This window comes from Solanum verrucosum, unplaced genomic scaffold, assembly GCF_900185275.1.
Source record: "Solanum verrucosum unplaced genomic scaffold, falcon-dt-bn FXZP01000078.1, whole genome shotgun sequence".
NCBI classification, from domain to species: Eukaryota; Viridiplantae; Streptophyta; class Magnoliopsida; order Solanales; family Solanaceae; genus Solanum; species Solanum verrucosum.
Window position 1 is genome coordinate 1,062,558 of NW_026020150.1, and position 26,220 is coordinate 1,088,777.

Here is a 26,220-nt window from a genome sequence, read left to right on the forward strand (position 1 = left end):
TCAGCGGTGTCTCCCTCCTTCATTGCTACCACCGTTTGCACAATTGCTAACTCTGTCATTGTTGCCAACTAGACCTCCAACAATTAGTTTAACCTTGCAATGCCAACACCAATTTAGGTTGTTCAGAAAATATTCTCACCTGTATTTGTCCTTTGGTGTGAATAATATTCTTATTTGTTCCTTTGTTCCAAGCTCTCCCTCCAAGATTGAAGATTCTATTGTTCTTTTCGGGGAGGAATCTTCTTCTGACATTCCAACGTCCTTTTATTTATTATTGTTGTAAGAATACATAAAATATATATAAAAAAATAGTGCAACTACAAAATTAGTCGCCAAATAGCTTATGGCTAACACGTATTCTTTGGTAATTTGTTGTTAATCTATTTTTAATAAGATTGTATAATGATAACTTTTTTTATTCTAATAATGAGATTTATCAATTTCTAATTCCTATATTGTATAATGATAAAATTGTTGTTTAATAGCTAGCGTAACATTAACTTACCTTATTTTTGTGTTCTATTCATGAGGTTGTTCATTGCTTTACCCAGAAACTTTTTGAGCTCACTCTTGTCATAGTTGTTGCTTTTCTTTTCCTTTGTTGTACACTTCTTTTTCAAGATGGAACGTTCAACTTTTATTTTCATGGACTGCTCTTTAATAACCACAACCTTTGGATTAACAAGAAAAACTTAATAAGAATAATGTGAATGTCTTTGTGTCTTAACATGATAATAAAGTTAGTGTCATATAGTTAGGAGATCGTCATGGAAATCACTTCTTGCAGAAATGCTAGGTAAGACTTAGTAAATATATTCTTACACACACATATATATGTGCGCAAGAAACTTAGTCAAACAAGCTATAGTAGTCTAACAAAATGCAATTAATGTAAGAGCTTACCTCTTTTACTTCAGTGATTTCTTGATCAATTTCAAACTTTGATATACCCTTGAATACTTATTTTCTTATCTCCAAAATAGAACGATATTGTTTGCTCTTATGATAGTAATATTGCAATCCAACAAAGATTTTTGTTAAGAACTAACTAACTATATATATATATATATATATATATATATGATTTTATAAAGTACAAATTGCACACATTACAGAGTTATTATATTTCTAGCTCTCATTTTCTTGATATATCATTGGTTAGAGATTCACTGGTCCTTAATTAGGATAAGAACTAGTTATATAAAAAAATTTAAACAACTAAATAAAAGTATACAATATAAAATCCAAATAAGTTTGAATGTGATAGTATAGCTGTAGTTTAGTGGTCTAGTTTGTAATAAGAAAATAAAGTTTAATTATCGTCTAACACAAACAAAACAAATGTTGTGATTCTTTTTTCTTTCTTTTTTTTATGAAAAAGAAAATATAAAACAAGCAATAATATAATTAACTGGAGGATTCACGATATTGGTAGTGATCAATAAATCCAAAAATTTGTATTTACCCTGTCAAATGATCCAGATCCATTTTCACATTGTGTTTTTTCAGCTACCCATCCATGTATCATCTTCTTGTATTTACTGTTAAGACGATCACAAATTGGTTCTTTTCCAGGATTTGTAATAACTTCTTGTGGATTATAAATGGTGTAACACTTAACTTCACCTTCAGAAGGTTCAATTCAGAAGCTAACATTAGAAAAGAGAGATGTTTTTTCTTCTCGTGTTCAATCATGTTTTCACAAAGATATTTCTTTTGGAAAAACTTAATCTGATTGGAATATAAATATCAAAAGGTTATCTTGAAAGGAAATATCTTTTCACAGAACACAATTTCTTCTTATTTTGAAAAATCGTATAGTTCAAATATGACATTTTTATCTTCTCACAAGCAAGAAAGTTCAAAATCTAGCCTAGGGAATTTTATTTTGCTATAATATCCCTCCCCCCCCCCCCCTCCCCCCGCCAAACCCCCACTCCTATAATTTTTTAAATATTTTTTAGTAGAAACCTTTGTGTTCACTCGCTTTTATACATGTGAAACCACACATTTTATCAGACTCAGCAAAATAAAATGTCACATAATCTTAGTCAAATCAGGATAAGTAGAAGGGTCTCCTCGACCATTCCTCCTTCAGCAAATAATAATTAAGTATTCACCAAATGTCCAAAATTCATGATTTTTTTCCTAAAAGAGCCACCTTCTACAAATAATAAATAAGTATTGACCAAATATCCAAATATCATAATTTCTTTCCTAAAAGAGTCACTTTCTACAAATAATAAATAATTATTGATCAAATATGTAAATATCGTAATCTTTTTTTCTAAAAGCAATCATATCTTATTAATTTCATCCTTATCTATTTTCAAAATTACATTCCATCTTCTCAATTTAATTATCTATATATAGTTCTCGATATTTCAAGCCTCAAACCACCATACTTCTCAACTATTATTCTTGAGTTTTCTTTACTTTTTTGTTTCTTATAATTCCTTTGAGAGTATCCAAAAACATGATTGATCATTAGAAGAAGAAAATATCAGTCTTTCGTAATGTTAGCTTCCGAATTGAACCTTTTAAGGGTGAAGCTAACTGTTACACCATTTATAATCCACAAGCGGTTAGTACAAATCCTGCAGAACAACCAATTTGTGATTGTCTTAACAGTAAATACAAGGAGATGATACATGGATGGGTAGCTGAGAAGAGACAACGTGAAAATGGATCCGGAGCATTTGACATGGTAAATACAATTTTTTGGATTTATTGATCACTACCAATATTGTGAATCGTCCACTTAATTATATTATTGCTTGTTTTATCTTTTCTTTTTCTTGAAAAAAAAAGAAAAGAAAATAGAATCACAATATTTGTTTTGTGTATGTTAGGTGATAATTAAACTTTATTTTCTTATTTCAAACTGGACTAGTAAACTACAACTATACTATTTCATTTAAACTTATTTGGATTTATATTGTATATTTTTCTTTAGTTGTTTAAAATTTTATGTATAACTAGTTTTTATCCTAATTAAGCACCAATGAATCTCTAACCAATGATATATCAAGAAAATGAGAGCTAGTAATATAATTACTTTTTAATGTGTGTAGTTTGTACTTTGTAAAATCATATATATAGTTAGTTCTTAACAAAAATCTTTGTTTGATTGCAGTATTACTATTATAAGAGCAAACAATGTCGTTCTATTGTGGAGGTAAGAAAATATGCGTTCAGGGGTTTATCAAAGCTTGAAGTTGATCAAGAAGCCACTGAAGAAAATAAGGTAAGCTCTTACATTGCATTTCTGCAAGAAGTGATTTCCATGACCACCTCCTAACTATATGACACGAACTTATATTGTCATGTTAAGACACAAAGACATTTACATTATTCTTATTAATTTTTTTTATTTATCAAAAGGTTGGGGCTATTAAAAAGCTGTCCATGAAAAGAAAAGCAGAACATTCTATCTTGAAAAGGAAGTCTTCAACAAAAATCACTAACCATGGCAAGAGGGAGGTCAAATAATTTATTGGTGAAGCAATGAACAACCTTATGAGTAGGGATGTCAAACACAAAAACAAGGTAAGTTAATATTACGTTAGCTATAGGACAACAATTTTTTTTTCAAAAAAACACTATAGAAAATATAAGAATTACAAATTGATAAATCTCATCATAGAACAAAAAAAAAGTTATCATTATACTATTATTTAATAACGTATTAATAATAAATTATCAAAATATAGTTGTTAGCTATAAGCTATTTGGCGACTAATTTTTAGTTGCACTATAATTTTTTGGTCATAAATTTTTAATACATATTTTATGTATTCTTATAACATTAATAATTTTAAAATGAAAGGATGTTGGAATGCTAGAAGAAGACTCCTCCCCTAAAAGAAAAATAGAATCTTCAATCTTGGAGGGAGAACTTGGAACAAAGGAGCAAGTAAGAATATTATTCACACCAAAGGAAAAATACAAGCGAGAATATTTTCTGAACAACCTAAATTGGTGTTGGCATCACAAGGTTCAAATAATTGTGGGAGGTCTAGTTGGCGACGACAACAAGGCTAGTAATGGTGCAAACGGTGGCAGCAACGAAGGAGGGAGATGGCACAGAGATGATAGTGGTAGAATTTGATTATCCCAAACATTGGTTTTCCATGTTGGTGGTGGAGCTAGTAATGGTGAATTTGGTGATGTCATGGGATATGACGAGGGTCATAGATCCGGTGCAAACAGTGGTGGCAACGAAATGAGGTAGAGGCCTTGGTAGAATTTGAATATCCCAACATTATTTTTTCATATTTTGTTAGATTTTTAAGTAGAAGTATTTGTGCCCCAAGTAGTTGATGAATTTCTTGAAAGAATTTACTTTGTATTTTGTTCTATTATTAAGATTGAGTTTTTTTAATACAGGATCTTAGTTGTTCAATATTTGCTACATTATAATCTGTAAGGTTCAATCAAACTTTGTTTATTTTAATACAATTAAGATTCAATCAAACTTTTTTGAAATCTAAATCTCAACAATTTGAAAAGCAATGAGGAAAAATACATGAATTTTCTATATCAAATAGACAGAAAGAAAACCTGAAATGGCAGATACCTTTATTCAATAGTCAAATTCCTTCAAAACCACATAATCAAGACATGTAATGCTGCTAACTTTTACTAACAGACATTCTCTCAAGGAAACAACAAAAAAGACAATGTTTTGTTGGTAAATAAATAGGGTTCTTATTTATTTTCTAGTGTGTGACAAGTGATGAATATATTATTCCACAAATATTTATTTATGAAACTTATTTTCCTTATTTTTATGAGGAAAATAAGTTTGAAGGAGTTTCTTTTTCTAGAGAAATTAATTTTAAAAAATTATTTGACCAACCAAATATGGAACTCAAGTGTTGGTTTTAAAAAGCTTTTCAAAATTTATAACTCAAACCATAGGTTTCATGTGGAATTATGAACATGAACGACTCCACTCAGGGATCTTAATATTAATATAAAACCTCTGTACTCAAAACTCAAGACTCAATGATACTACTCATCCCAAGACTGCTCGACTCATAGGGTTCATACAGAATTATGGGCAAGAACAACTCAACTCACTTCATGGGTAACATGTAATAGTCCCATGATTAGGAATATACTCTCAAAAGGGTTAGGAACTCGATACTCAAGAACTTAGAACTTGAAGATACAACTCCTCTCAAAGATGCTCAACTTATGAAGTTCATGCAGAATTTGTGGTCATGAACGACTCGACTCGAGGGTCTACATAATGATATGGAACTCGTGTATACAACTCTTTTTCTTCTCATACGTACTTCCTCAAAACTTAGTTCAAATCAATAGCTGATTTCAAAGGATTCACAGTTGGACTGAAAGACTTTATTGAACTCTAATTTTAACTCTCTCTTGAATTTGAATTATGAATTCAAGAGTTATAGTTCATGATATGAAGGATCTCGTAGATAGTGTAGACTCATGAATACATTTTCCGCACTCTCATGCTCACTTACTTGAGTCTTGAAACAAGTTATTAGAATTTGTGGAAAACTCCTCAAAAGACTCAAAGGACTCTCAAGACTTGGCTCTTAACTCTTCCTTGAATTTGAATTATGAATTCAAGCTTATGATATGTGATAGGAGGATATTGTAATGATTAGGAGTCTTTTTAAATAGTTAAATATGAGAAACTATCAAGAAATCACTGTCTGGAAGCAAATCCGCGATGAGGAGATGCATTTTAATATTTGGTTGCAAAATAAATTTTGAGGCAAAGGGGTCCGCGACATCTCTGCAATGTGGAGAAAGATTTTGTGCATAAGGAGGGAAGGTCCACGACGCAGAGTGGAGTGCCAAATTCACCAGAATTTTTTGTTCTTCATTTTCTAATACCAATTCGCCTGAACTCAATTCTTTTTCTCAAATCTTCTTTCCATTCAGATACCCAGTACATGTACACAAGAATCTAATGAAGCACAACTCTAAATTTGACATGATTTCCTCAAGAACTCATCAAATCTCATCTAAAGTCAAGAACGAAAGCCAATTTCAAGAACATAGTTCAGGAACATCATACATTCAACCTTCTAGAACGAATTTCACTTAAATGAACATGATTGATATGTGGGTGACCAAACCCCACACTATGGAAGCTGACGTAGTTCTTAGGGATTAAACCCTTGGTGAAATCATAAATCAAATCCTCAAGAACTCGACAAAATCTCGGCCTTTTCTCATCTTTTCTCTTGTTGAACTCTCAACTAAAACTCTAGGCGTATATTAGGATTACAAAACTGAACCTAATCATATTAGACCCATAAAACCTTACTAAAAATGAATTAAATCTGATTGGGTAAGGAAAAGTCAAAAATACCCCTTAATATATTCTGGTAACTTTCCTTAACTAGACAACTTGACTTCAAAAGGGAAAATCTCACTCATAGGACCTCAAAACTTAGCAAACACATTGGCGTTGGAAAGATAATTCAAAGACCTTTCATTTGATATCTTATGGGCCACCTAAGTCATCACGTACGGAAAGTTATGGTCGTTTCAAGTTGACCCAAAACTTAAAGGAACTTAGGAATGACTTGAATGAATTTTCTTTAGTTCTTCTTGGAGCTAAAGGTGCTACATCTAGTGACCTTAACACTTATGAAAATTTTAAATTCCTCGGTAAAATCCTACTTACAACGAAGGATTTTTCGAGTCTGAGCTCAAAATATTTCTACATATATCAATATTTATTTATATTATATTATAAAAGTAAGAACTTCAACAACACAATAATAACTAAATAAATCACTACAAGGAATGGAGGAGAAAGTATATTTAAGAGGTGTAACAAAGAGATTTTAATTGTGACTAACTTTTAGTAGTAATCATAAGAAAGTTTAGATTAACTATTCATAGGAAGTTATACTTTTTCATTCATGTAATAATTTTTTACTTATTTTTTTATTTAATAGTATTTACATTATTTATAAAAACAATGTGGTACATGCTTTGATATTCATGTGCAACACACGTGTGACAAAACTAGTATATATATATATATATATATTATTTATAAACTCAAAGGTTCTTGAATCTTACTTCAAGTTCTATCTATTTTCTTGTATGGAGAAGGGTCTAAATGCCCCTCAAGTATTTGAATTGGTACAAAATTACCCTTCATCGACCTATCAGCCCTAAAATACCCCTGACAGCCACCTTTCGGCTCAAAAATACCGTTGATGTTAATCCTTTGACTCATATTTTCCCTTATTTTTTATTTATTTATTATATTGCTTAATGTGATCGGTCCAAATTTAAACCCTTCTCAAATAAATAATAAAAATAATATATTTAAAAATTCTAATTTTCTATAAAACCAGTTATAATTTATATTTTGACTCGATAAACTTGAAAAAAATATTGAAAAAAATAATTAATTTCATGATATCTTCCTATTGGCCTATTTTAAATCGACCCCAATTTATTATAACGTAACCCAACTCATAAATGGGAATCCAACTAAAGTCCATACTTACCCCGACTTATTGTCCATCTAAAAAAATATTAATTTCATTGATATAAAATTTTCTCTCAATTATCAAAATGTCTTGTTCATTTTCTCTTTTATTCCTTTTTGTAATCTCTTATTCTTAATTAGGATATTTGTCACTCAAACTTGAAATGAAATCACATATTTATATTCTTTTAATTAGTATTATTGTCATGATGGGATGACTGTGGGGATAAGAGAAATGATTATTTTTATTAATTTAATTTTAATTTTGGGTACACACAAAAGAAAAATGTAATATTTGTACATATTTGCTTAATTGAGTCATCTTTTATTGAACTAATTATTTCTATACGAATGCATCGTTATTTTCCTCTTTTTTTCTCTCTTGTTTGTCATAAATGGAAGAGATAGGAAGTGAAGGGCCAGGGAGGAAAGAGTAAAGAGTAGACGCCTAACCATTTTATAATATTAAATTTACTATGAAATTCTAAATCAAGTCAATCATGTGAGATTATATATTAAGTAATTTAAAAATTATTTTAATGGAAAAGGGCCTAAAATGCCCTTAAACTATGAGATTTGGAACAATATTACCCTCCATCCACCTAATGAGTATGATTACATAAGGGTATTTCGAGCTGAAAGGTGGACGACAGGGGTATTTTACAGCCGATAGGTGGATGGAGGGTAATTTTGTACCAATTCAAATACTTGAGGAGCATTTAAGGCCCTTCTCCATTTCTTGTATTTTTGTATATTTCTATCTTTAGTAACATTCCTATTTATAAAGGTAAAAATCAAATTAAACTAGGACTAGGAACTACTCTAACTAACAAATTCTAATCAAAACATAAATAAGTAAATACCATAAATAACAAATCCTAAACGACTTAACATTTCTACTCTAACTTTGAATTATTATTTCTAACATTTTTTTGTAGTTCAAAGTTGTATACTCTTGCCTTTTTCTTCTTGTTATTGTTATTGTATTGGAGTACTTCTCTTCAATTTTCAATTGTTGTAAACTTCTGTCCAATCTTTCAATTGTTGGAGTGTAACACCTCGCGATTTAAAAGAATTAGAAGAGTTAGAATTGGAAACAGTTGTTTTTGGAAAGAAAGAAAAATCTGGAAAAATTTGTTAAGTTATGTTAAGTTTGACTTTTTGGTCATCTTTAAACCACCATAACTCCTAGCTCAAGATAAATTAGGTGTGCTAAAAGATACCGTACAAAAGATCTTGGAATTATCTTTCCAACACCACCAAGTTTACTCAATTCCAAATTCGTATGAGTGAGATTTTCCCATTTGAAGTTGGGTTGTCTAGATAAGGAAAGTCAAAACCGAATTTTAGAAGGGAATTATGGTCTTCTCCATACCCTAATATTTTAATTTTGTTTTTGTTAATTAAGTTGGGGTCTAAACTGATTTGGTTCAGCTTATGCTTTTCAAAAAGAGTTAGGGTTTTGAGAGAAGAGAAAAGAAGAGGAGAAAAGAGGAGAAGAAGCAAGGATTCGTTGATTTCTTGGAGATTTTCATGTTGATTTCGTCAAGGGTTAATCCCTACGAGGTATGTAAGATAACATAGAGTTGTATCATTTTGAAAGCAATTTCGAGTTGAATCTTGCATATATTAATAATATAGTCGATTCTAAGTGTTTGGAGAAAGAACCAAGTGAAATTAGAGAGTTTAGAGTTGAAAAATGAAGGAGAAGTTTCGTCAAAAATCTGGGGAAGAGGCTGCGGTGCCGCACCTCTCAGCGCGCCCCAAAACACCCTCTGAAAGTTGACCTCTGGAGCGCCGTACCACCCAGAGCGCCCCAAGTCAGGCTCTGAAATATCAGGGTTGGCGCCCGCGCCTCTAAGAGCGCCAGGGACACTAGTCCTCCTACTTTTCCCCCCTTCTTTCCGTACTAGTTCCTTAACAACATACCTATGTTTTCTATTTGATTTCTATAATCTAAGGTACGTCTAACCATAGTGAAATCATCTATAAACGTGAGGTCATGAACCTTGAAACCATAATTCAAGGAATGTTAAGAGTCAAACCAAGAGGGTGATAGTTAAGTAAAAAGAAGTTCATAGAGTTTTCCAAAGGTCTTTTAGAAACGTTTTAACTTTGTTTTAAAACTTAATCTTTTAGTTGAGTAAAGATTAAGAGTAGAGTTCATTTCTTCCAAGATTATACGGGAACTAAGTATTCCCAAGATTTAAAATGTTTTCACATTTGAGCAAGAAAGGAAACACTAATTTCCAAGAGAGCCTGTGAGCTAGTTTTTGAGTAATTATCTCAAATCACAGAAAGAGTTTTTTTTTTAAAAGCATATGAGCTGAGTGTATTTTAGGAGAAGTATTGAGCACCGATATGGGGACGCGAGTTCATAATAACTCAAGTCTCCATAAACCAGGTAGCCATCATGGGTAGAAATGATCATACTTTTTAGACGATTCCCTAGTGCTTTTTAGCATAGACTAGTGGATCTACTTAGTTGAGGCATTTTATATGATAGCCAGGTATAGGACAATTCTGGCAGCGTGGGCGAGACACTGTATCATCACTTACGCTCATAGTGATGGTTGTCGGTTAGAGAAATTATCACAGTACTATATTACTTTATATGTAAACTGAGTTGTTATTGCATTTCTTTAACAAATTGAGTTGATAATTAATGTTTTAAATGCTTGGTATAAAATGCACCATTATTGTTGTTTTACTTTGCATTTGAGTTGAGTAAAGCCAAGGTAAGTGTTCCTTACAGATTACTTTCGAGCTTAAGTTATGTTTAGTTTTCCCCTCGCATACTCGTACATTCAATGTACTGAAACTATTTGTTCTGCATCATTTTATGATGCAGATGGAGGTAACCACGATTAGCATCCACAGCCTCGTTGATCCAATTGAGCACTAAGAGTTAGTTCGTGATCCTCCAAGATTTGCGGAGGATCCCTCTGGTTATATCTTGTCTTATTTTTTTGTTCATTTCAGTTGTAAGGATGATCGGGGGTCTTATCGTGACATTCCTCTTTGTTTAGAGGTTTTATAGACGAAAAGTTATAGTTCTTTAGTCTTATATTTCAGATGTTTTGCTAGGAGACTTGAGTAGCCATTTTGGCTAGTTTGAATGTTTCCTTAAATACATTCCAAGATTAATTTATAATTTCCTTATTTGAGAATATTTCTTATGTTTAAGTCTTCCGCTAAGTAAGTAAGCTAGGCAAAGGGTTTTCTTGGGGCCAACAATGGTTCTCGAGTGCCAGTCCCACCCAGGGTGTAGGCTCTGGGCATGACAAACTTGGTATTAGAGCACAGAGTTCAAGAGTCCTAGGGAATCTATGAAGTCATTCCTGTAGAGTCCCAGTTATGGGTGTCAAGGGCACCATATCTATAATTAGGAGGCTGCAACACTTATGGAATTATCTCACTTCTTTCACACTCATTTTGTGCGTTAGAGTTTGATCTCTTAAAAGTTTCTTCTAACTCATGCTCATGCGTGTATTTCAGTTGATCATGCCTCCACGAAGAGTTGTCTGAGGTAGTCCTGCTAGGAAGAACCTTCAAGATCAAGGGGTACCTAATGCACCTGAAGTGTAACCCTAAGGAGAAGTTGCCAATGCTGAGTCTAGGGAAGCTATCAAGATGTTAAGTAAAGTTGTGTCCAACCAAGTTGGGTAGAGGGAGAACTGACAGGAAGGGGATGATACTTCGAGGATGAGTCCTCCAAGTTTCACTGGTTCAAGCACTACTAAGGATCCAAAGAATTTTGTTGAGGAACTCCAAAAGGTATTTTAGGTAATGCACCTTGCCATTATTGACTGAGTGGAACTAGCTGCATATCAACTGAAGAATGTTGCTAGGACTTGGTTTGACTAGTGGAAGAAAGGTAGAGTTGAGGGGGAACCAATTTTGACTTGGGCGTTGTTGGAGGAGGCTTTCTTGGGGTGTTTCTTTCCCCCAGAATTGAGAGTGGCTAAGGTACGAGAGTTCCTTACCCTTAAGCAAGACTTACTAAGTGTTCATGAGTATAGCTTAAAGTTCACCCAACTTTCGCGATATGCTCCGGAGATGACTGCGGATATAAGGAGCAGGATGAGTCTATATGTTACTGGGTTGTCCCATCTTTCAAGCAAAGAGGGCGAGCAATTAAGAGAATATGGGACATGGTTATAGCAAGGTTGATGGTTTATGTGGAGTAGGTTGAGGAGGAGAAACTGAGCGATAGGGAGGAGTTTAGAAACAAGAAGGCTAAGACACGGAACGAATCCGGGCATAAAAGAAATAATGTGAACCGTTCGTCCTTTCAGCAAAAGGAAAAGGGACCTGCTTCATTATCTGCTAGTGCACCTGCACCCAAAAACAAAGGTTAGTATAATAGTCAGATTTCCCAACACTTCAAAGCTAGACTTGCCCAATCTCAGGGTAGTGTGGCACAAGGAGGTAACTGGGCTCCTGCATGTGCTAAGTGTGGTAGGAACCACGCAGGTAAGTGTTGTGATGGCTCCACAAGTTGTTTCAAGTGTGGTCAAGAGGGTCATGTCATGAAAGATTTCCCTAAGAATCGGCAAGGTAATGGGAATCAAGGAAATAGAGCCCAATCTTCTTTAGTTGCTCCACCGGACAGGGCTGCACCTAGAGGAGTTACTTTCGGTACTGGCAGAGGAGCTAACCGCCTTTATGCGATCACTAGTCATCAAGAGCAAGAGAATTCTCTATATGTTGTCACTGGTATGATCAAAGTCTTTAATCTTGATGTTTATGCTTTGCTAGACCCAAGAGCAAGTTTATCTTTTGTGACTCCTTATGTTGCAAATAATTTTGATATTTTTCCTGAGAAACTTTGTGAGCCCTTTTGTGTTTCTACACCCATTGGGGAGTCTATTCTAGTTGAGTGAGTATATCGTGATTGTGTCATTTCCACCAAACAAAAGGACACCATGGCAGATTTAGTTGAGTTAGACATGGTAGATTTTGATGTCATTATAGGTATGGACTGGCTTCATGCTTGTTATGCCTCCATTGATTATAAAACTAGAATTGTTAGGTTCCAAATTCCTAATGAGCTAGCTATAGAGTGGAGTAGCAGTTTAGCAGGGCCTAAGGGTCATTTCATTTTGTACCTGAAAGTGAGAAAGTTAGTTTCCACGGGTTGTGTCTACCACTTAGTTCTAGTTAACGATTCTAGTGTTGAGACAACTCCAATTGAGTCAGTTTCAGTTGTGAATGAGTTTCCAAAAGACTTTCCAGATGATCTACCCGAAGTCCCTCCTGAGATAGTGATAGACTTCGGTATAAATATTATTCCAGATACTCGTCCTATATCTATTCTACCATATAAAATGGCTCCAGCTGTAACACCCCGTATCCGAAAATAGAGATTTCAGATTTCTGGTGTTACAGGTGGCACTCAAGGACACCATCCACGGACCGTAAATGGACTCACGGTCCGTCCTGTAGGTCCGTGGTGCGTGACAGAAAACTTCCCCAGAACTCAGTTAAAAATTTGGCTAAGTCCCGACTCACGGACAGACTCACGGTCCATATATCAGACCACGGTCCGTGGATCGAGACATCCTTTACCCAGCCTCTGACACAAACTACAGTCGACCAGCACGGACCGTCATTCAATCCACGGTCCATAGGTCTGACCGTAGATGAGGGTCAACAGCCAGTTAGCTGAAAAATATTGATGGGTCAACTTCAGATGGTCATAAATCTTAGCACAAAATGAATTGTATGTACAATGACCTATGTTTAGATAGATAATTGAATTATCTTTCCAACGCCACCAAGTTTGCTAAATTCCGACCTTCGAGTAAAAACTTATGCCCATTTTAGTGAAGCCCAGTCGGGCAGACTCGACCTACGGACCCAATCGACGGACCATCGATTGATTGACGGACCGTAGGTCCATTCCGTCAGTCACTCCGACAAAGTTAATTCAGGGGTCTTTTGGTCTTTGCCTATTTCGTTTAACCCCTAATATACGTCGTTTAGACCCTAAATCATGAGGTTTTAATTAGTTTAAGCCTAGAAAGACAACTAGAACCTGCCTAAGTCAAATTCATTAATCAAAACTTAGAAAAATTAGAAGCAAGAGAGGAGAAAAAGGTCAAGAACCCTAGTTCAAGAACGCAGCGAGGTTAGTTCAGTTCCAGCCCCAAAATCAAAAGATTTCTCCGTGGAATTCGTCACTAGGTATGTGGGATTTCACTAGTGGGTTCCTTTCGCCCATTAGGTCCCTAGAATTCAGTTAGATTCTTGATTCCATGATTATAAACAGACCTAGGGTTTCTAGAATTTGAACAGATCATCATGAATTAATTGTTTAAATGTTCCAAATCAGATTATCATGTTATTGCTCAGTTTATCACATGAATTTCAGAACCCTAGGTATGTATTTCTTTAGTTCTTGAATTACACATGCTAGGTCAGATATTTCAGTATTCAGTTTTACATGCCTCAGTTTTTGAATGCATCATTATCAGATTAATTGTTGCATTCTCACTTTGCATGTTCAGTTTCGAGCTATCCAGTATTTACAGAAATTCAGTCATAACTAGTTAACCACTTAATTCATTGGGAGTAGCATAATACCGAGTTGAACTAGGGTTTCAGTGTACCCATATAGTCCCAGAACTACGAGCCACGTAGGTGTAAGTCCCCTCTGTGGGCAACATTAGTTTAGTGATCACGCCAGCATGCCTCTATACCTGTGGGAGGGTATATTGGGTCCTCTCGATGGGGCGTATACATCGGACTCCACATTTAGCTCATGTGGTTTTATGTCGATTATCGGTAGCTCCCACAGTTCAGTCAGATTCTATTGCATTGACCATTTATCAGTATATTCAATATTCAGTCTCAGCATGTTATAAATTGGTCATTGCATTCAGTTAGCTCAGCATTCAATATCTATATCATGTTCAGATTATTTCATTGCTTTATTGCTTTGTTCAGTTATATGTTATTTCAGCTTTACTCTAACCTACATGCTCAGTACCCTTCAAGTACTGATGCATACGTGCTCTACATCTTCTCGTGATGTAGGTTCAGGTTCTCAGCATCCAGATCATGCTTATATCGGTTCCCGATCTCCAGTTCAGCAGCATCAGTGGTGAGTCCTCCTTCTTCAAGGACTAGTGACATGTTTATCTTTATTGCTTTTAGTCTTTAGTTTCAGTTTTGCTAGATCTAGTTGGGGCATGTCCAACATTTCTATTCAATTTAGAGGCTTATTTCAGACATAGTTAGATTCGGCTTAGTATTTGAGTTTGATATTTCTTTTGTATGAAACTCTCAGATTTGATATATTCAATTATAGTATATGGGTACTCCCCATCTTTTAAGATTTATTTATGATTTAGCTTCCGCATCAGTTTATTTTCTTTAGTATGCTCATGATCATGCCAGCAGGGTTAGCTTGGGATCACTTGTGGTCCTAGGTCCCGTGTCCGCGTCTCGGGGGTAGCTCAGGGCGTGACACCAGCAGAGTTGAAAGAGTTGATGGAGTAGGTGGAAGATCTGCTAGATAAAAGTTTCATTCCACCAAGTGTCTCACCTTGGGGCGCACCCATCTTATTTGTGAGGAAGAAGGATGGTTCCCTTAGAATGTGTATAAATTACCTTCAGTTGAACAAGGTTTCCATCCATAATAAGTATCCTCTTCCGAGAATTGATGATATCTTGGATCAACTTCAGGGTGCCGCTTGTTTCTCTAAGATAAACCTCACATCTGGCTACCATCAATTAAGAGTAAGGGAATGTGATATTCCAAAGACAATTTTCAGGACCCGTTATGGTCATTATGAGTTTCTGGTCATGTTGTTCGGTTTAATCAATGCGCATGTAGTGTTCATGGACCTTATGAATAGAGTATGCAAGCCTTATTTAGATATGTTTGTTATTGTATTCATTGATGACATACTAATCTATTCAAGGAATAAGAAAGATCAAGCTAGTAATCTCAGAACAGTTCTTCAAACTCTAAAGGATAGAGAGTTGTATGCCAAGTTCTCTAAACGTGAGTTTTGGCTTGAGTCTGTGGCGCATTTAGGATATATGGTTTCCGGTGATGGAATTATAGTTGACACTCAGAAAATAGCGGCAGTGCAAAATAGGCCTAGACCCACATCTCCAACTAATATTAGGAGTTTCTTGGGGTTGGCTGGATATTATAGAAGGTTCGTAGAGGGGTTCTCATCCATTTCGTCCCCTTTGACCAAGTTAACTCAGAAAACAATGAAGTTTCAATGGTATGAAGCTTGTGAGAAAAGCTTTCAGGAATTGAAAAAAATATTGACTACTTCCCCTGTATTGACCTTACCAGAGGGTACTTAAGGTTTTGTCGTATATTGTGATGCGTCTAGAGTTCGTTTGGGTTGTGTGTTAATGCAGAATGGCGAAATTATAGATTATGCTTCGAGACAGTTGAAAGTTCATGAAAGGAACTAGCCAACCCATGATCTAGAGTTGGATGCCATAGTGTTTGCTTTGAAAATATGGCGTCATTATCAATATGGCGTTCATGTGGATGTGTTCACTGATCACAAGAGTCTTTAGTATGTGTTTAACCAGAAAGAGCTTAATCTCAGAAAAAGGAGGTGGTTAGAATTACTTAAGGATTATGACATGAGTATTTTTTATCACCCAGGTAAGGCTAATGTTGTTGCTGATGCTTTGAGCGGGTTGTCTAAAGGTAGTACCACCCATTTTGAGAAAAATAAGAAACAACTAACAATGCATGTGCATATACTTGCATGCTTGGGAGTTCGCCTAATGGATTCCACAAAAGGAGGAGTAGTGGTGATGAATGAGGCAGAATCATCCTTAGTGCCAAAAGTGAAAGAAAAGCAAAACCAAGTCCTATTTTGCTCAAATCGAAAGCAAATGCTCATAAGTAAAAAGTAATGGCTTTTGAACAAGGGGGAGATGATGTATTGTGGCATCAAGGAAGATTGTGTGTACCAAGGGTGGACGAACTGCAAGAAAGGATCATAGAGGAAGCTCATAGCTCCAGGTATTCTATCCATCTGGGTTCCACAAAGATGTATCGCAATTTGAGAGAGGTTTATTGGTGGAGTAGTATGAAGTAGGGCATTGCTGAGTTTGTTGCTATGTGCCTGAATTCCCAATAGGTTAAGGTAGAGCATCAAAGGCTAGGTGGTATGGCTCAGAATATTGAACTTCCGGAATGGAAGTGGGAGATGATCAATACGGCTTTCATCACAGGTTTACCAAGGTCTCCCAGGCAGCAAGATTTTATTTGGGTGATTGTTGATAGGATGACAAAATCATCCCACTTTTTGCCGGTAAAGACTACCCATTAGGTAAAATATTATGCTAAGTTGTATATTCAAGAGGTAGTTAGACTTCATGGGGTGCCAGTTCTGATTATTTCAGACAAAGGTGTGCAATTTACTGCATAGTTCTGGAATTCTTTTTAGAAAGGCTTGGGTTCAAAGGTAAACTTAAGTACTGCCTTTCATCCTCAGACAGATGGGCAAGCAGAGCATACTATTTAGACTTTAGAAGAAAAGTTGAGGGCATGTGTGATTGGTTTCAAAGGTAATTGAGATTATTACCTACCTCTCATTGAGTTCGCTTACAATAATAGTTACCACTCTAGCATCCAAATGGCTCCTTCTAAAGCTCTTTATGGAATAAGATGCAGATCTCCTATTAGATGGTTCGAGGGTTAGTGAATTTGGGTTGATAGGACCAGACTTAGTTCATCAAGCTATGGAGAAGGTGAAAGTTATTCAAGAGAGGTAAAAAATGGTGTAGAGTCATGAGAAATATTACACTAATGTTAGGAGAAGCGAGTTAGAGTTTGAAGTAGATGATTGGGTATACCTTACTTTATTAGAGTTAGAGTTTACCTTATTGTATTTTATTGTTCTTATTACTAGAAATGTGGGTGTAATATTTGTATGAAATTGGGGCTTTTGTTCTAGAAATAGACAAAGCTATTTGGGTATTTGATTAATTTATTTATTGCTTTTGTAGTTCCTTGTTTCGATGTTTCATTTAATGAAATAGGTTCCATCTAGTTTTCATATTAGAATTTATAGGTTGAGAGTGAACGCTCAATCTTAGCTTCCGATCTCTAGTCGATGCTCGAAAAAGATTGATTGTAGTGAAGATTAGATTAATGATCACATTTTGCAATCTTGAATTTGAGATCAAAAGATAAATGTTTAGGGTCATTGTTTGGTGCAAGGATTCCTTCAAAGAGAGGTCTAAGTTAAGGTATTGGTTTATTTTGTATTTGTGTGATTGAGACCAAAAGGAAATATCACAATAAAACATTTTGAAATCAAATGATAATTAGCGTAATTGAAGATGACCTATCCTACTTATTAGTGATTGATCTTAGATTGAATTGCATTGGATAGTTGAGTGTTAATTGGTTCCCAAATTTTTCCAATTCTCATACATCCCTAGCTTGATATCGTCTTTGCCCCCATTAGAAGTGTAGTTATAAAAATTACTTTCTATTTGATAGTTGTGTACCTGGTATGTCTAAATTCAAACTAGTATCCAGTTATCCTTTATATTGTTAATTACCATTATATGAGTAAAATAACCAGTGCTTCGCACAAAAATTTAATATCACGGAATTTATAAAGTAATACTTAAAACCTATCAGGCATTAAAACTAAACACTATATTATCTTACATACAAGATTACATAGTAACAAACATTAATAATGTAAAGGAAAATGAAAATCATTAAATCTTATCATTTAGCCTTAATAACATAGCATAAATTATAAATTAATGATTGTAAAAATACATATCAGGATCTGTAACATAAGCAATAGTGTCATTGAGCCACTCAACATGAGAAAAGTATACAAATATTTAATTGTGAAGAAGAAGAAGTGGAGGAGGAGGTTCAAAATTTTCGTTGTGCTAAATGAGAGTAAATCCCTCTATTTATAGACAACAAAGGGTAGTGTGAACAAATGTTTATTGTGCCTTATCAGAAAGGTTACAACTATGTGGAAAAGTTGCAACCCTTCAGAAAGGTCACAACCTTTCATAAAATTCATAACTTTTCATAAAAGTCGCAACTCTTTATAAAATCGCAACTCTTCATAAAAGTCACAACTTTTCATCAAAGTCGCAACTCTTCATTAAAGTCACAACTCTTCATAAAATTCACAACTTTTCATGAAAGGGAAGACTAATTTTGTAAATAAATAAATTAAAAGGGAATTCTGGTTTGTGATGGCACCACGTAGGCGGGCCTAAGGTTCTATTTTATATATATATATGATTGTTCCTTGTGGGATTGGACCCCGACTCTTAGTTGGATATTTTTATTGACGATAATTGCTCTTTCTTTTGATTCGTTTGGAAGATGAGTTGAGTGTTATCAAAAATGGCGCCGCTGCCGGGGAACAATTAGGTGTATTGAATTGATTTAGGATTTTTAGTTCATTTGTTTTTATCTAGATTTTGAATAGTTGTCTTTATTTTCTTTTGTTTTTTTCTATGGCTTTTTGTGATCATTACATCTTTGGGAGTGGTATGCCCTTCACCAACCCAAAGCCTTTCGATGAACCAAATGTAATAAGTCAATTGAGTGTTAGGGACATGGATGTAAAGCTCAGTTGGGGAAAAAAATCCCTATTCCTTCTCTCTAAAGAAATTGAAAGGTTGTGAAAAAGGTACCTAGCTCGGTGCTATAGCATGGTCGACCTTGAATTTGGAATTCCTACTCTTAGGGTTGAGATGAGAGAAATTGTGACGGTGAAAACTCCTCATTATCCAATGGTTGAAATCAGAGAAGAAGAATCTCACGACTTGCACCTTGGTTCATGTATGAGACGTTTCAATTCATTTTCGAAGAATGGTTTGAAACCCAGCCAAGTGAAGAGGTAAAGGTGGATATAGAAGATATCTTGAGTTTTTGCAACCAACAAAAACCAATAACAATCCAAGAAGGCGAAATAAGTAGCATGATACTAGAGTTGCAAGAAAAAGTTAAAAACAAGATAATATATGGCAACTCTAGATCATGTGAAAATGAGAGTGTCACTCAGTTGAAGGACATGAATTATGAATTTCAATTCTCACGTGGCCTAGTGACTCTTTCACTCTTGCTCAATGATCCAAAATTAAAGCATGATACGAAGTTGGGTAAGAGATTCAAGTATCCAAAGTGGAGAGGTCAGGTGAAACACTAGATGCTCTATTGCACTTCCCCTGCTCTTCAGAGTAAATTTGATCTCATGTTGGGAGACGGTTCATTGCCTCAAAGTTGAAACACAAAGGGTAATATACCCGACGTTGCGTCGCGGCATTAAATTGTGAGCTTGATGAGAGGCACCGAATTGGCATGAATGTTAAGTGACTTGTATGGGGGCCTCTCGGGGTCTGATGTTCCATGTTACTCCTAGGGGGATACCTTGGGTTGTGACACATTTTAATATAGCAAAAATAGAACAATTAAGATCTTGATAGAATAAAACTCAAAGTGACTTCTTTGAAGAAATTCATTAAACACTTAGGGCATAAATAGTTTTGACTAACAAAACTAAATTATTGTCTGAAAACATGGAAAACCAATGTTGGGATATTCAAATTCTACCACTATCATCTCAGCGGCCTCTCCCTCCTTCGTTGCTACCACCGTTTGCACCATTACAAGCTCTGTCGTCATCGCCAGCTAGACGTCCAACAATTAGTTGAACTTTGTGATGCTACTCTCACTTGTATTTGTCTTTTGGTGTGAATAATATTCTTATTTGGTCCTTTGTTCCAGGCTCTCCCTCCAAGATTGAAGATTCTATTATTCTTTTCGGGGAGGAATCTTCTTCTGACATTCCAACATCTTTTCATTTAAAATTATTAATGTTGTAAGAATACATAAAATATATATAAAAAAATTACAACCAAAAAAATAGTGCAACTACAAAATTAGTGGCCAAATAGCTTATGGCTAACACGTATTTTTTGATAATTCTTTTTTAAATAAGATTATATAATGTAACTTTTTTTATTCTAATGATGAGATTTATCAATTTCTAATTCCTATATTTTCTATAGTGGTTTTTTTTTTTGTTAAAAAAAACTTTTGTCTAATAGCTAGCGTAACATTAGCTTATCTTATTTTTGTGTTTGACATCCCTATTCATGAGGTTGTTCATTTCTTTACCGAGAAACTTTTTGACCTACCTCTTGCCATAGTTGTTTCTTTTCAGTTTCTTTGTTGCAGACTTTTTTTTCAAGATGGAACGTTCAACATTTCTTTTCATGGAGTGCATTTTAACAACCCCAACCTTTGGATTAATAAGAAAAACTTAATAAGAATAATGTAAATGTCTATGTCTTAACATGACAATAAAAGTTAGTTTCATATAGTTAGGAGGTCGTCATGGAAATCACTTCTTGCAGAAATGCAAGGTAAGACTTAGTAAATATTTCTTACACACACATATATATGTGCGCAAGAAAATTAGTCAAACAAGCTATAGTAGTCCAACAAAATGCAAATAATGTAAGAGCTTACTTCTTTTACTTCAGTGGTTTCTTGATCAACTTCAAACTTTGATAAACCCTTGAATACATATTTTTTTACCTCCAACATAGAACTATATTGTTTGCTCTTATGATAGTAATATTGCAATCCAACAAAGATTTTTGTTAAGAACTAATTATATATATGATTTTACAAAGTACAAATTGCACACATTACAAAGTAATTATATTGCAACCTCTCATTTTCTTGATATATAATTTGTTATAGATTCACTAGTTCTTAATTAGGATAAAAACTAGTTATATATAAAAATTCAAACAACTAAAAAAAAATATACAATACAAAATACAAATAAGTTTGAATGTGATTGTATAGTTGTAGTTTAGTAGTCCAGTTTGATATAGGAAAATAAAGTTTAATTATCGTCTCACACAAACAAAACAAATGTTCTGATTCTTTTTTCTTTCTTTTTTTTAGGAAAAAGAATCGATAAAACAAGCAATAATATAATTAAGTGGAGGATTCACGATATTGGTAGTGATCAATAAATCCAAAAAAATGTATTTACCATGTCAAATGCTCCGGATCCATTTTCACGTTGTCTCTTTTCAACTACCCATCCATGTAGCGCCTCCTTGTATTTACCGTTAAGACGATCACAAATTGGTTCTTCTGCAGGATTTTTACTAACCGCTTGTGGATTATAAATGGTGTACTATTTAACTTCACCTTTAGAAGGTTCAATTCGGAAGCTAACATTACGAAAGACTGATCTTTTCTTCTTCTCATGATCAATCAGGTTTTCTATCATGACCCAACCACTCGAGCCATGCGGGCACCCACTCTAAGACCTAAGTAGGAAAACCTTCATATCCCAAAGTTAAAATATGCGGAAAAAAATTAACGAAAAATGGAGATAAATGAAATCATAGAGTTTTTATAAGCAAAACTTTTAAACAATTTCGGGTTAAAAGTTGTAAAGTAACTAACACCCCCAAGGATCTAGTCTAAACGGGTACAAGAGCTAATAAGAGTACAAACTGGATATAATTAATAAAAGACACAACTCCTACCATGCGGAAGGAAAAGTAGAAGCTGCTGGAGAATTCTTCATCTTCATCTAATGAAGCATCACCAACCTGCATCCAAACTATGTCAAAAAGACATAGCAAGAGTAGTATCAGTACAAACCACCTGTACTGGTAGGCATCATCGGTAAACCCGATGCCCACCACATAACATAAGAAAAAAACTAGTAAGATCATGCAATAAAACCCATCGCTTCTCCACCTTTACCTTCTTGGTCAACCTACTTACTAAGTTTTTGATCACGCTAGTAATCTAACTAATAATTACCTTCTTGGTCAACCTACTTACTAAGTTCTTGATCATTGCCTAACCGTTCTAACACATAGAAAAGTTCCCAAATACAACTATAACATTCCAACTAACCGCTCACGTCAAACCCTTACTACCTCTACATATTACACAACTGTGGCCACACAGTACATTACATCAAGCTTTCTAACCACTAACCACAAATCCATTTCTCCAAAGTCAAATCCACCAAAGCACTTACATTACGTACACTATCCCCACTCCTCGCCATTACAACACATGACACCCTTTACTCGAACATTAACAATTCTTGAAACGTTGACTCCCCACCTACCGTATCACATCCTGGTTGGGTGTGTCCTTTCCGGTTCACTTTTCATCAAGGTACATATCAAGTTTACTGAACATAAAAAAACAATCAAACATAAGTCCTCATAACCATAAAACAACTCCGGGAAATACAACATCAACTATCATTACGAATAAGGTACAGTTTCACAATCCTCAAGGCATACAATTATGTCAAATCATTGGTCCTCTGAGGGAACCCAAACCCAAACTGTTAGCTTATCGGAACGTGGTACCCGATCCAAAGATTATGCTGGAACGTGGCAGTCGATCCCATAATTATGTCGGAACGTTACAATCGATCGAAGTTAGTCTGTTAGAACACAACACTCGATCCACAATAACAATGTATATCATCACAACCATACAACAAGAATGATTCACAACTTATAATTCTTCGTTCATACTTATATACATTAGGTGTGACCAACAAGCTTCGTTCACATACATGTACGTATTATAATAAAGCAAGAACAAACCTACAACACACAATCATAAAATCACCACCATTGCAATGAACTACTCATCGACGTAAATCATGTCTGCATAAATTTAGTGCATGAAGGCCTACGCATAATTCCTACCAATAATTTACATATATTACGCAGTGAGCACAAATTTATAACTACTTAATTCATAAACCTAGCCTACCTGGGCGCCAAGCAGCTGCACGAAGTTATATCTCCCATTTTGGTTTTCCAAAAATCATGACGGTGATCTTGATTGGAAATCCGCAATCCATTGACCTATTTACACTAGAAATCTCCTTCTCCTTCATTCCCAAGCTTAGAGCAGCAATCTGAGGTTTTCTAGGGTGTTCTATGACTAATTTATGTAATTTAGGAAGAAGGAGAAAATAAGATTTCGCGTTATTTACATTCTTTCTCGCCTCTCCCGCTTTGGCACCAACTTACCCTGCTGTGGTACCGCCGCCCTAGCGGCATATGTCCCGCCCGGGGTGACATTGGCCTAGTAATTTTCAATTTTTTCTCTTCCTAAATAATGACGATTCGGGTCGTTACTTTCGCAAAGATATTTCTTTCAGAAAAACTTAATATGATGAGAATACAAATATCAAAAGGTTATCTTGAAAGGAAATATCTTTTGAAAGAACTCAATTTCTACAAATTTTGAGGAATCGTATAGTTAAAAAATAACATTTTTATCTTCTCATAAGCAAGAAATTTCAAAATGTAGCCTAAGAAATTTTTATTTTTCTATAATACCCTCCCTCCCCCCTCAAACCCCCACTCCTATAAATTTTTAAATATTTTTTAGTTCAAACTTATGTGTTCACTCACTTTTAAATATGTGAAACCAAACACTTTATTAGACTCAGCAAATTAAAATGTCACATAAGCTTAGTCAAAATCAGGATAAGTAGAAGGGTCTCCTCGACCATTCCGCCTTCAACAAATAATAAATAAGTATTGACTAAATGTCCAAAATTCGTGATTTTTTTCCCTAAAAGAGCCACCTTCTACTAATAATAAATAAGTATTGACCAAATATCAAAATATCATAATTTTTTTCCTGAAAGAGTCACCTTCTACAAATAATAAATAATTATTGACCAAATATGCAAATATCATAATTTTTTTTTCTTAAAGAAATCCTATCTTATATATTTCATCCTTAACTATTTTCAAAATTAATTTTCATCTTCTCAATTTAATTACCTATATATAATCCTCGACATTTCAAGCCTCAAACCACAATACTTCTCAACTAATATTCTTGAATTTTCTTTACTTTTTTGTTTCTTATAATTCCTTTGAGAGTATCTAAAAACATGATTGATCATTAGAAGAAGAAACGATCAGTCTTTCGTAATGTTAGCTTCCGAATTGAACATTTGAAAGGTGAAGCTAACTGTTACACCATTTATAATCCACAAGCGGTTAGTACAAATCCTGCAGAAGAACCAATTTTCTATCGTCTTAACCGTAAATACAAGGAGATGCTACGTAGATGGGTAGCTGAAAAGAGACAACGTGAAAATGAATCTGGAGCATTTGACATGGTAAATATATATTTTTTGGATTTATTGATCACTACCAATATCATGAATCGTCCACTTAATTATATTATTGCCTGTTTTATCGATTCTTTTTCCTAAACGAAAGAAAGAAAAAAGAATCACAACATTTGTTTTGTTTGTGTGAGCCGATAATTAAACTTTATTTTCTTCTTTCAAACTGGACTACTAAATTTCAACTATACTATCACATGCAAACTTATTTGGATTTTATATTGTAGATTTTTTTTTAGTTGTCTGAATTTTTATATATAACTAGTTTTTATCCTAGTTAAGTACCAATGAATCTCAAACAAATTATAAATCAAGAAAATGAGAGGTTGCAGTATAATTACTTTGTAATGTGTGCAATTAGTACTTTGTAAAATCATATATATAATTAGTTCCTAACAAAAATCTTTGTTGGATTGCAATATTACTATCATAAGAGCAAAAAATATCGTTCTATTCTGGAGGTAAGAAATATGTGTTCATCGGTTTATCAAAGCTTGAAGTTGATCAAGAAGCCACTGAAGTAAAAGAGGTAAGCTCTTACATTGCATTTCTGCAAGAAGTGATTTCCATGACGACCTCCTAACTATATGACAGTAACTTTTATTGTCACGTTAATACGCAAAGACATTTACATTATTCTTACAATTTTTTTTATTTATCCAAAGGTTGGGGCTATTAAAAAGCACTCCATGAAAAGAAAAGATGAACAATCTATCTTGAAAAGGAAGTACGCAACAAAGAAACAGAAAAGCAATAATCATGGCATAAGGGAGGTCAAAAAGATTCTTGGTTAAGCAATGAACAAACTTATTAATAGGGATGTCAAACACAAAAACAAGGTAAGTTAATATTACGTTAGTTATTAGACAACAATTTTTTATACAAAAAAACCACTATAGAAAATATAAGAATTATAAATTGATAAATCTCATCATAGAACAAAAAAAAGTTATCATTATAATCTTATTTATTAACGGATTAACAATAAATTATCAAAATATAGTTGTTAACTATAAGCTATTTGACGACTAATTTTGTAGTTGCACTACATTATTTTTAGTCATATATTTTTAATCCATATTTTATGTATTCTTTTAACATTAATAATTTTAAAATTAAAGGATATTGGAATGTCAGAAGAAGACTCCTCCCCAAAAAGAAAAATAGAATATTCCATCTTAGAGGGAGATCTTGGAACAACGGAGCAAGTAAGAATATTATTTACACCAAAGGAAAAATACAAGCAAGAATATTTTCTGAATAACCTAAATTGGTGTTGGCATAGCAATGTTCAGATAATTTGGGGAGGTCTAGTTGGCGACGACAACAAAGCTAGTAATGATGCAAACGGTGGCAACAACGAATGAGGGAGATGCCAAAGAGATGATAGTTGTAGAATTTGAATATCCCAAACATTGGTTTTCCATGTTGGTGGTGGAGCTAGTAATGGTGAATTTGGTGATGTCATGGGATTTGACGAGGGTCATGTATCCGGTGCAAACAGTGGTGACAACGAAAGGA

The 26,220-nt window shown here is 34.3% G+C and overlaps 1 protein-coding gene and 1 pseudogene across 1 annotated transcript in view; one reads left to right on the plus strand and one right to left on the minus strand.

The window, feature by feature from the left end:
- LOC125828069 (uncharacterized) lies at positions 1-22,590 on the minus strand (annotated as a pseudogene).
- A 2,037-nt stretch (positions 22,591-24,627) lies between these two features.
- LOC125828070 (uncharacterized) overlaps positions 24,628-26,220 on the plus strand; it is a 53,327-nt gene continuing 51,734 nt past the window's right edge. The window contains exon 1 of the mRNA XM_049507373.1: positions 24,628-24,690. Coding sequence (XP_049363330.1) covers positions 24,628-24,690 — 63 coding nt within the window. The remainder of the gene's footprint in view (positions 24,691-26,220) is intronic.